A 13,101-nucleotide genomic window follows, 5' to 3' on the forward strand; every position below is an offset into this window, starting at 1 on the left:
TTTTTATTGCGAGGCACATGCACTAACCCCTGTCTCACCGTGCTGCCCTGAAATACAAATTGCAGATGAAAAAAACGTTGTAATAAATGTCGATAACAACGTATTGTTCATGTTCTGACAACACAGGCGTATTCACTTTGTTCGGTTTAAAATAAATTATGAGAATAAATGTTACTAAAATGATTCTGTAAAAGTAGCTCTCACTTAAAAAAATGTCGGAGTTAGAGAGTGTTGGTTGGTTTCAGAATACATACATGCATACCATCCATCCATCCATTTTATACCGCTTGTCCTTTTAGATAAATACACTACTGTACCGCATCCACCCATGTAATCTGTGCTGCTTGGCCATACTCAAGTGTTTTTGGGGGGCGGGCCTCAAACCAGGGGGCGGAGTTATGTTGCGTCTTCTGATTGGATGGTACTGAATGACGTTTCTAAAGCCGCTTCCTAGTCTGTCTGCTCTCCGGGGGTGGAGAGAAGCGACACTGCGGTGTTTGCTAGTCGGATCAAAATGGCTGCGAGACCACTGACGCCGAGAGCTTACTGAACGCCTACCATGACTGTGCTCTCCGCCGTCTGGACCCACACAGAATGTATTTTACCGGAGTCGCTTCTCACTTTGCATTTCCGGTAGCCGGCGCGTCACAAGTCGTTCCGCTGGCGAGCTAAACCTTTCTTTTTTTAGCACTTTAAACCTAGTTAGCCGGCTGGCTTTCGGACGGCCGTTTGCTAACACGGACAACAAACTGCGCCATAATTGTTTTTGTTTAACCTCTAGCAGCTAACGTTGGCTCCAACAATTTATCCGGCTTTCAACGGCCGTTTTTATCCGCATCGTTTATTTTTGTTGTGGTTGCTGGCTGCGCTTCGCCCCCTTCCCCGCCCCTTTCCTGTATCGCATATGACGTTTTAGCATTTCATATTTTGGACAAGTGCTTTTTTTTGTTTACATGTCCCCCCCCCCCCAGCTATACATTATAATATTGTGTTTTTGGTATAAGTGACTGAAGAGGGGTCGTTGTTTACCTCGCCATCCGGTCACCAAGCTGCTACGGCGGTCGTCGACGAAGCTGCCGAGTCGTCGTCGCTTTACGGGTAACTTTGCAGAGGACACCGGGGGCATGATTTCAAGCTGCCAAAGCCATGGTTAATGCAAGGTAACGTTGCATTTCATTTGTATTTCTAAACACTGTAAGCATTCTCAATTTGTAAACCATTTTGTTGTGTATTCCAATGTTGCTATCCTGCAGAAATTACACATGCATGATGCTGAATGTGACTTTTTTTTTACGCCATGCATCACTCATTTCATGAGCATTAGATGTGTTCTCCAAGGTACTTGACGTGAAACTTTTGCGTTACATCACAACTCTGCCGTGATTGGTGGGAGTTGGGTTGGAACGCACGGTACATGTGAGACTTCCACATGCATGCAGAAAGGATTACTATAGCTGGCCATTGACCGAAATAGCATAATATTAGGCTTCATATTTTATGGAAAATGCATGGTTATATTTTGCAGCACCGAGTATCTTGTGCATGGAAAATGCATGGTTATATTTTGCAGCACCGAGTATCTTGTGCATGCATTCCACTAGACACAAGTACATTAGTAAAACATTGCTTCCCCCGTTTCCCTGTGTTCAAGTTCCCAATTCCGAGGGTTAAATACGGCCTTTGATATCTCTTCTGCATGTCTTAATTGAAGTACATAATTTCCTGTTCAATTTCACCCATCCCCCACTCCTCTGTCATGTTCTGTCAGAACTGTCTTATCTCAATTGTCACACACCAGTGGCCCAGTGGCGTGAAGAAATGGAAACATTTGTGTGAGAAGCGGGTCGCACACATTCAGTACATGTGCATGGGTATTTTTTCTTGCTTCGTTTAATAGTCATGTGCAGGAATTTTTTCACCAAGCTCAAGGGTCCATGCCCTATTCTTGCTAATCGGGTCATGAGGTGGCCCCAACCGGTTCATAGACCCCTCCATACACACTACTCCCCCCAAACCTCCCCCCGATGGTCAAGTGTCCTCCTGTCTCAACTGCCACCCGGTCTTTTGCAAAGGCTTGAGGAGCAGGACATAAAAGCGGTGGCTGTGAAAAGATGTTGCAGAGGCTGTCAGGGAGTAGTGGGAGGAGATGGAGCCAAAGCTTGTTAAGGAGAGGGAGTCTGTAATGTAGGTTCCTTACAGTCTGGCTTTTAAGCCTGCACGTCTGTTTGAGCGGGCCGCCCAGGTAGATAAAATCCGTCTGCTTTTATGATTAATGATCGCCGCTTAAATTTAGCGGCCGTGGCTGCCATAGGATCTTTATAGTATGTCAGTCCTCCCTTTTTACGGCATTTTTAATGATTGGTGTGAAACATGAAATTCCAGTTTGCAGAGCATTATTTACTTGTCAGCTTTTCTTTTCTTGTTTTTTTTCTCCTGCTGGTGTTTTTACCATTATGTCCCGATTGTTTATACAGGGGTGGGCATCATTGATCTTTAAGAATTGTCTCGAATGTTGTTGACTAATGTTGCGTCATGAAACAATTACAACAAAATGGACTGTTGGGTCGATCTCGTTTAAACAATATGTCATCAGCTATGACATTAGAGGTTGAGCTGCAGTACACATTGTAAACTAATATAATCTAGTATTCTTCAATACAGTGGCATATCAATTTATGAGATTTGGTTCTGTAACAGAGCTCTTAACTCAAAACATTTGTATCTTAAATCAACGTAATGTATTGAAAAAAATTAAAATCAATTTAATCAATGATCGGTACTCAAAAAGAGGCCAATTTTAACATGTAACATGCCTGTTAAAAATAAAAGCAAACCTTTGGATGAAAAATATTGTATGAAAAAAACAATACAATAGGATATACTACAAGCAACTGCAGTAGTTTTATGAAATACTTTAGTGTAATAATAATGTAAAGTATTTACTTTAGAGGGTGGACTTCTACAGTATCTGCTTGCAGCTGCTTCTCTGTCAAACCCACCAAGAGCAGCTTTTCCATATTTCAATGGATAAATGCAGACTTGCAGTGCTACATTCCAACTCCTTCACCAAATCGACTACACACGTTGTCATGTTTTTGTTGATGTTGTTCTTTAATTCAATTAATATAATCTGCTTCTTCTCAGCACTGTCCTTCACACTTACTTTCTTCCTTCCAATGGTTGAAAAACAAAGTTTGGTAATTTTTTTTATTTTGCAAGGCTGAAATTTAAGGAAGGCCACCACCAGGAGATGAGCCTGCTGCTTAATTAGACTCAACACGGGAAACCTCGCCTGTACACAAAAAGGATTGACAGATTAATAGCTAGTCTATTTTTGCAGTACTTTTTGTTTCTCACATTTGCAAAGAAAATAATTATTTATTTATTATTATTTCTCGCTAATGCGAGCAAGTAGGACCAGACATTTTGGTGGCATTTGCTACGCCAAATAATGGCGGGGATGCCTTTAACTCACATTTTTGTTTGCAATTAAAAGCATAACAATTAGCCGAGAGACCGCTCTTATCTTAAAACACGCTTAATTTGGAGCACTCTTAAGTTGAGGTACCAGTGCAATGAGGACGTCTCCCAAAACAACAACTAATTGAATAATTTATCATTAATTTAAGGAAACTTAAATCAAAAGCATCCTAGTCTGGAGTCCTTGGGTCTCGGGAATTAAATTCAGGGCAATCCTCTTGGTACTCTCTGAGCAATGTTTCATTTTTGTAAATCCAACAAATTTGTCGGAGGAGTAAATAAATACTTGCTCTTGTTATGTTGCCTTCTGTGGGAATTTGTAAACTATCCAGCAGGAGAGCACAGATTAATTAATCAATCTGTGCCAACACATGCAAATGTGCATTTAAGATGTTTGAGTTTAAAATAAGCTCAGTCTCAATATTGTATTCTATTGATTTTTTGGCAGCACAGTAGGTGCTGTCGGCTGAGCATGATTTATTTTTTATTTTTTTTATCTGCAGTCCTTTATCGGTGCATTCCCCACTTCCAGGGTTATCTGACCTTTTACAGATAATCCACTGCTGCATGTCTGGTCATTAGGTTGCAGTCCTTCCTACTACATTGTCAACAAAGGAAGTTCGATCAGACGTGCTTGCTTTGTGTCACGCTATCCCACAACTCTTAAGTTTTTGTATGTTTGACATACTTAGTCACTTTACTACAAGGCTCTAAGTTCCAATGAACAACAAGTTCTTTCAGTCCCATGTCAGACTTTTTTGTTGGCTTTAGTAAATCCCACTTAGTTGTGCTTCGGAAAAGTGGCTTATGTGGTCTATCCCCTTTCACCCCCGTCATTGACCTTGTCCCAGGACTGATCGTGGTGGTCACTGAGCCTGTGATTATGAAGCCTTTCACACAACTGGCACAGACATGAGAGAGAAGATGCTTAACATCACTGCAGGATGCTGCTCCAGTCAGTGGGGCTTCATTGACAGCGGTATCAACTGGATTCAATTTGTGGCTGCCAAAAGCCATTAACCTTGTTCTCTAGTTTGTGCGTGGCTATTTTCAAATGTTGGGGCAGAAGGAATGGATGCCAGTTTAGTGTGATGTGGACATTATGATAATGTGCACTTTATTTGTTTTAAACTATTGTAGTTGCGTTCTGTACAAAAAGTGCACTAGTCTTGTTTCGATATGTCATCTTAGTGACATCATGCACAAAAGTGCACTAATAGCTTGTTTTAAAATGTCTCTGGCAATCTTGCACTTTCTGTTTTGAAATGACATGAATGTTTGTGCCACTGCTTAATAACTGTTTAATAAATACACTTTTGGTCAATTGACTTAGTTGGGATTTCCCTCTCTGCATGAAAGTTTGAAATGAGCATATATTAATGCAGTATGAACAAGAATGTTTTAATGTAGACACATAGAATCATCATACTGGTGTGATTACATGCATCAAGTGTTCATTCAAGGCTAAGGCAAAATATCGAGATATATATTGTGTATCGTGACATGGCCTAAAAATATCGAGATATAAAAAAAGGCCATTTCGCCCAGCCCTATGTTCATTACACCGTTTTCAACTTTCCCCCTCAGGAAGTCGGTTTGTTGGCAAAACTTGCTGCGCTGTTACTTCCGTTGTGTCTCTCCCATCTTTTGTGGCTTAAAAATGTGTTTACAGTTTTATTTATTGTATTTTGGCGTTTATTTGTTGTGGCTTTTGCAATTGTGCTGTAGCTGAAAGTTGTCGTGTTTTGGCTTTGTGATATTGTCTCGTGGCGTTTGTTCTAACTGTTCTCGACCTCCATAGGTATCCGCCATTCTTGTTTTGATGACTGATGGCGATGATGCCCCAGACAGGCAGACAGACTTGAATAATGTTTAACGTCCTTATCAAAAGTGTTACGGTAGTAAGCGAGATTTCGAGCTCATTGTAAACAAGGGATAAACATGGCAAAAAATAACTGGCAGACTGAAGTTACGAAAATTGATGCAAGAGTTAAAAATCCCTGGCGCTGGCCTTGTCTTTAAAAACTATTGATAAAACACTACTAAGTCTTGTTTTTGACAAGATTGATAAACCTGGCTTTGCGAAAAGTAAGATTTGCCCCAAGGAAATCAATTATGGGAAACATGGCCATGTTACTCTCGAAGATCATGTTGCTTGATCAAAACACAAGGAGCTGGTTTATATTCAGAAGACAAACTATGCATTAGCTGGTAAAGTGATAATAATTTCATGAAATCTCCTAAGCATGTTCATTTGTTCTTTATAATAAATATAAACGGAAATTTAAAGTGCAAAATTAAGATAAACAGTTACATTATTTGTCTTTTGGTGTATCTTCTGCTTGATCAGCATAAATGAAATATGTTATGTTTAAAAAGATATAAATGAATAATCACTGGAAAAATTGGGACTTTAATCATTGTTAGGATATAATTAAAATGCATGTTTTAAAAATATGTTGTCCACCTTTCAGTGATGTATGTTTGTTAGAGGCTTATTGTCCGGAAAATACGGTAGCTATGTTGGTGTTAATTTAGTGTAAATTTGTTGATAGTTGTGGATTTTATCATTATTTTGTCGTGATCTGATAAAAAAAAAACCTAAACAATATTTGGTGCATTACATGGGACATGTAAGTGTCAAAAAGATAGCCAAAAGAGTTTGCTGGATGAGAATAAACCCAAAAGTAAAATATCGTGTAGAAATGCACCCAATTGCAGGAAATGCTGTCTTGATTTTCAAAATTGTATTTTGGGTTCTACGTGGCAGCACTTTGTGCTGATAGAAATCTTCCTTTTTTTCCCTCAAAGGGAAACATCCCTGTAAATGTGTATGTGACTTTGAATATATTTACTTTTAACATCATTTTATAGATGGTTGTACTGTACCTAAATGTAACATTTCTCTTCTGTAGAAGTTTAAAATATAGTTTAGTCTTGGCGTCTGTTTTACGTCTTCCTCAACGTGTGTGCCAATGGAGGGGGCAGGGTTTAGGGGGGCCCCAGCAGGGGTACGCCAGGTCAGCTTTGAATAGGGGGAGGGTAAGGAGGGAAAACCTGGCAAGCTGCTTGCCTGTGAGTCCTGGCGTGGCTCCAGGGGAATGTTCACTGTGCGGAGGTTTATTTGGGGGGGCCCTGTTCCCTCCCTCGCCTCCATGTTGGCTAATTGAAGAAACACGGTGGGAAGGCGAATGGCATCACATTGAAGCTGACGGGGAATATGCAGCGCATCCAATTTAAATGTTCTCTTCTTCACTCCCCAACAAACATTGGACAGCCTTACTCATTATGTAACGTGCCTTGAGCCCTACAGCACGTCCAAAGCCCACAGTTAAAGCCATGTAACTAGCACTAGTATACAACAGCTGGTTTTACGCTCAGAATTTGATTTAGACAGATTGTTTACTGTTTGCTTTGTTGCCAACATCAGCACAGTGAACTAAAACTGCATCCCAACGGGCACACTCTGATCCATCTTCTGTGTGGTCTTTGTTATTGCTGACACCATTGTCAACTTCTGAGTTGTTGACTGACATTTTGGTGCATGCAGTGTCAGGAAGCTGTGCCAATGTAACCTTGATAAATCTATTCCAGTGGATTATTCTCAATCGTCTTGGTGAACATCTGGTTTGTCATCTTTGTGTGTAGTTTGGCTCTCGTGATTCTGACAGTTTTTACACTATCAGGCCTACCATGATATACTCATTATAAACAAGTTAAGTAACAGAATGTGTATGTCTGGTCCTACTCTTGACTTTTATGTGATAATGTGTTTGAGAGGTAGGCCTGGGTTGATAACAAATTTGGCTTGACGATATATTGACCTACGAACTATTGCCGATAAACGATATTGCCATTTTTATTTTTATGAGACCAAATTAACCATTGATTTAATGATAATACATAGTAATGCATGTATATCCTTTCAAGTGCAATGAACTTGTATTTCGTGTGTATTTTAGCATTGTAACTGGAATGAACATTTTTAAATCTTCAAGTTAAATAAAATAAACAAAAACAATTAAATATACCTTGTAAGTGAAAGTTTGCACTTGAATAAAATTACAATTTTAAGGAGGGGATTGGAGGTGGCTCATATGTACACAACATATACCATAACAATAAATGAAATGGCTAAATAAAGTATTGACAAACAAAGTTGCACTTCAATATTGAACATGCAGGGAGAGGTAGAGTTGCACATTAACTGACGATCAACTTAGGACCTTCTTAAACAAAAGTGCAAAGTAACAATATACACACTACAATTTAAACATATGTATTAAAAGTCCTATGCAAAACAAAATTAAGTTTGACAGATGCTAGTTTTATAACAGCATGTCTTTGGCGATGTATTTAACCGCACTTTCTGTATGCTCACACTATTTTGCACTGTTTTTGTTTACAGAGACCTGGCTTCTTCACCAAACACGAAGTGAGTGTGGACTGTTGAGTGGTTGTTTTCCAAATGGGTGTTGTAGTCGCGCACATTCGGCAAACTGGCCGAATGTGAGTGTTGATCGGCTCATCTTGTTCCAAGGGTTTAAACTGAAATATTCCCATATTGGTGCGGTGGTATTTGGTTTTGTGATAATTCTGTCCATGTTAGCTGCTGCATGTTAACTAGTTGCTCTGTGTGATGCTAGCGGGCCCGCATCGCTGCACAACGAGTCAAAGACACTTAATGAGGACAAGACAATTCACCCCCTTCTTTTCATTCCGCTATGGTCCAAACGTGCATAGCCACTAAAGCGACAAAACGCGTGGATGATCTTGAATGTATGCACATGGCGATTTATCGATGCTGGAATACTTATCAACTTTAATTTTAATTTATTGTCTGTTAATTGACTTATCGAATATCGGCCCAGGCCTAATGAGAGGTTAATACATATAAAGGGAATGTGAGTCATTGCAATATGGATAAACAACATGATCAAATTTGTTGCTCTTGGTTGATTCTGTGGAATTGAAATCTGATTATCTGCAAAATGGACTGCCCTACTTGGCTGTAACCAGCAGGGACATTATTGATGCAGTCTCAACTAGTTTGGTCTTCTAGCAAAAAGTATGTGCTTTAGTTGTAGTCTTTTCAAGTTACCATAGGTGTAAAATATGTTTTTGTTGTCTCCCTTTGATGGACAATGCAAATTGCAATATCTTAATACAAATAATTGAAATATTAAAATATGCAAGCATGTGCAGAATATGTGCCGTCCTGCATAGACAAACACAAAGCAATCAAGAATATGTTGCTTGACAGCTCATTGACTTCAGTCGACAATTGAAAAAGTCATGGCATCTGCGAGCAAGTATTCCTGCTCGATCCCGTGCTGTTTTCTTTCTTAATGAGCTGTCACCGTGTTAAAGTTTCAGATCGACTCGGCTGCTTCCTCAGCAAACACACTGCGAGCTCGTTTTGCCGAGGCAAACCTCAAAGCTGTTATTTATAGAACCATTCCATAACTCTCTCGCTATCTCTATCTTATACTTTATTCCCCTGCTCTGGCTTTTTCCTTCATCACCACTCTTAAGTCAGTCAACAAATCCCAGCATCCACAAGTTTCACTGGCACATTTAATTGATCAAGCCCAGTCGAGCAGAAGTGAAGCATGTTTGTGTTTGTTTGCACACACCAGTTGATGACCAAGCTGGTAGGTGTAGAATTCTTGGTTAACAGTGTTTGAAGCACAACAACCTTGCTGCTGGAATTTACAGGCTTGTTTCAGTCACCCCAACATCACCATGCTGAGTTAATAACCACCCATATTACTCCGTATAGAAGTAAAAATGCAATAAGGTAAGCACTGATCCTGTTCCATGTCCGTTAATAATAATCCTCCAGAGACTCTTGTGGCTTTTTTGTAACCCACAGGAATGACTGGCTTAGATAAATGGTAAGAGTGGTGGCGATAGCTTTCCCACATTGTGTAGCTATGTCCAGATCATATTGCTTCACCACTAAGACTGTGCTCTTCCCGAACCGTTACCATGTGAAGCATTGTGTATTCTTTTCGGCGTCTTAGCGTTTTTAAATTTTCTTTGTCTTCTCCTTCACGGCTCGGCATCTCTTAGCGGCACTATTTTATGCACTGTTTCTTTTCATACGGCAATCTTTTCCCCCATATTCCTATGGTTATTAGTAGTCAAGGCACGTAAATCTTTCTGTGTTTCCCGTCCTTACTCTGCTGACTCTCTCCCTGTCTGCCAGTGCTCCAGTGAGGATTCTCTTTCCAACTTCAAGCCTAGTCTCCTTTATAGCCATGTCTGGTTCTCCGGCGGCTGTCGTTCTTATTACTGTTGTTCTGCGTCTGCTTTCATCCTCCGCCTGTTTTCATCCTCCGCCTGTTTCCCCCCGCCTAGTCTGCCCACCCCATTCTCTTTCGCCTACACCCTCCATGCATCTATAACCGAAAGACAGGCACCAGATACACATCCCCCGCGTCGTCTTTCTTCGTCAAGCTCTCCCTCTTTTTCTTTGAGTCTGTGACCTCATAATTCCTGCATTCCTTCTTCATTGTAGCTGTGCTTTGAACATATTGGGAGCTCCTTTGGGCAAAACATTTCTTATATATAAACAAATATGTCAATTGGATTCAGTCCCTTAGTTTGTTGTATAGGGCACAATACTGGGTCACCACTGATGAGATACTTGTGTCAGCAGTACTGAGGTAGAGTCAGATAGACAGGTATTATATGTGAGGCCTAGGTTTTTACTTTGTCAGCTAAAAAGCCAGCTGTCCCTACTGCCGCATTTAAAAGAAAAACACCCTCAATAAAATCCAGTAGTTTTCTCTGACGTGTGCCACAGTTTATTTTTGCAATAGCAGCATATTGAAAGTGGCAAAGCTGTATTCGAAGCAGCATATGATTTAAAATATGTAGTGATTGGAACTGGCAGTGGAACAGTGATTGACAGCATGGGGATGGAAATGATGGAATGTGTCAACCGGGATAGAAATGATGGAATGTGTCAACCGGGATGTGGCAGAAATTTCCAGCAGATTGGGTGGAAAGTTTTCTACCAAATGTTAAATTAGTGAATACTAAAGGGAGCTGAGCTGCTTTGCTGTGTGTCACAAATCAATTTCTAGCATTTGGCTGCATTTCACATTGTTAAAATGACCTTCTTTGCCTTATCTTCTTCCATCATTAGCATTGCTAATTTGCTATTGACTATTCTCCCGGAGATTAGTCTGACCTCCGACCTCTTATGCTTGCTATGCAGCGTCAGTCGCGGGCACAAATCAGTTTATATACCACTGCCTTCTTCTTGGTTTCATGCTAATGTAAAATAATTTTAAACTGACTAGACTTCCTGCGTAAATTGTCAATATTTTTCTTTAAGTGTAAAAATAAGGTAACCCCTGGGTTACATTATTGGTAACATAAAAACAAAAACCCTCTTTAAACATGCTTAACCTTAAATGACCGTGAAAATGAACTTGATAACACCTGAACGTGTTTATTAAATAGCAGAATTAAATGAAGGAGTGAATCCACTTGTCAGTCATCCACAATCTTTGTCTTGATGGGTGGAGGCAGGACCGATAACTTACACACACAGAATGCATGAACAGAGGGCCTCACTAGTCGCTAGAGAGAAGCACTGCAAAGTAACAAAAATTAGGATAAAAAAAGATTATTGCAAAGGCAAATGTCTGTTGTGGGAATATTTGGCCTTTAAGCGAGTGAGCACCACGGATGAACGAGCAAGTATGCACAATTTGTTCGAAAGTGGCAGCTACAAAAAAGAAAACATCCAACCCAGTTTTTCCAAATGGGGAAAAAAACTGCACTTCAAAATGTGCAATATTACATTTATTTTTGCGAACTGAGATTCCGAGCCAATTACATTTTTGTTTGTTTACTTATTGGGATAAGCAATGGTGAAAAACACTAATGGAAAGTCCAAAGTACATTGCGTTTAAAGGGACTACTTGCGGGCAGCACGGTGAAACAGGGGTAAGTGCATGTGTCTCACAATAAAAAGTTCCTGAGTTCAATCCCCAGGCTCAGGTTCTTTCTGTGTGGAGTTTGTATGTTCTCCCCATGACTGTGTGGGTTCCCTCCGGGTACTCCGGCTTCCTCCCACCTCCAAAGACATGCACCTGGGGATAGGTTGATTGGCAACACCAAATTGACCCTATTGTGTGAATGTTAGTGTGACTGTTGTATATCTATGTTGGCCCTGCGATGAGGTGGCGACTTGTCAAGGGTATACCCCGCCTTCCGCCCAAGTGCTGCTGGGTTAGGCTCCAAACACCCGAGAGGGACAAGCGGTAGATGGATGGAGGACTTACTTGGATTGTTGTTGTTGTTATTATCATTATAATTATTATTCAGGTTGGTATTAGTATTTATGTTAATATTATTTTTCATTATTGTTATATATGATGATTAAATTAATGCTTCATTTGGTATCAAAATAATGCTGATATTATCATCGATCTGCAATAATTGGTGGGACAATATATCGTCCAGCAAAATGTATTAACAGCCCAGGCCTACTTTTAACTTAAAAGACCAATTTAAAAAAAGTTGACTACTAATATAATGTAAAATATTGCAGAATTTGTGCACTCATATTTCCCACCCAAAGTTTTAGTTACTGGTACTCGCTTTTAAGGTATTACAAGTTTTGTTTTATCTATACTGTACTAGGAAGCTAATTAAATAAACATATCGATATCCCCAAAGTATCATCATAGTGTACACAAGTGATGTTTTTTTACAGAGGTGTATAATACATTTGATACAAAAAGAGATGAAGACACATGGTTCACAAACATGCACACTGAAGTCCTGGTCCTCAACTCACGCCTGCAATAGTTTAAAGGAGCTGTCACCAAAACAAAGCCAAAGGAACTACGGGCAGAGACAAAACATTTTTGCTTTGTGTGGCTTCAGGCGAGCTATGCAGCAAGTTTGACTCATGCCGCCACAATAAGATCTCAGCGTACTTTGTAACTTAACACGGTCCTTCTCGGACTGTCAGCGCTTTGCCATCTTGCTCATCATATGAATTCCTGTCCAAATGGCTTTTGCTATTCACTTTCTTCATCTGTCTCCTTATCTCATGTATGCGTCTTTTTGTGTTGTCACTTCCCCTTTTTACGCTTGTCTCGTTTGTTTGTTGTATCCTATTACACTTCATGGGCTGGGAGGTGAATGTTCCTTGGACCTGCCAAATACATTTGCATGTGAAGTGAGTGTTGTTGATGGAAAAAAAAAAAGAATCCTTACACACTGTACTTCTGCTCCGGTTTGAAGTAAATCCTGGAGGGTTTAAGGAGGCTTAACATTCATATTTGGAATGCATACACAGATGCTCTGACTGTATGCCTCAATGGTACACATGTCTACATCTATACACATGTCAAATCTGTCTAAATTGTTATTGTGGAAAAGTAAACAATGCAAATCAAAGACTGGAATTATTTCCTCATGTTTGAGTCATCCTTTTTTTTGTACAGCTGAGAGAGGCTAGCAACACAAGAAAGAGAACCATTTGATGGAAGAAAAGAGAAAGAAAAAGCAAGAAGAAAAGATCAAGAAGGACAACGCGCAAAAAAAGGTAGGAATAAATATGTAATTCCATTGATTGAAGTTACAAATATG

The 13,101-nt window shown here is 39.9% G+C and overlaps 1 protein-coding gene across 4 annotated transcripts in view; it reads left to right on the forward strand.

The window, feature by feature from the left end:
* The first annotated feature begins 484 nt into the window (after nt 1–484).
* The window catches only part of tnrc6c2 (trinucleotide repeat containing adaptor 6C2), a 54,372-nt gene continuing 41,755 nt past the window's right edge, over nt 485–13,101 (forward strand). For 3 of the 4 annotated variants that reach the window (XM_061983718.1, XM_061983720.1, XM_061983721.1), the window contains exons 1-2: nt 485–1,160; nt 12,957–13,057. In XM_061983718.1, the coding sequence (XP_061839702.1) occupies nt 12,995–13,057 (63 nt within the window). In that variant the 5' untranslated portion in view covers nt 485–1,160; nt 12,957–12,994. Of the gene's footprint in view, nt 1,161–7,894; nt 7,916–12,956; nt 13,058–13,101 lie in introns of those variants that run through there. The other variant, XM_061983719.1, reaches the window with a different exon arrangement.

Source organism: Nerophis lumbriciformis, linkage group LG25, assembly GCF_033978685.3.
Source record: "Nerophis lumbriciformis linkage group LG25, RoL_Nlum_v2.1, whole genome shotgun sequence".
NCBI classification, from domain to species: Eukaryota; Metazoa; Chordata; class Actinopteri; order Syngnathiformes; family Syngnathidae; genus Nerophis; species Nerophis lumbriciformis.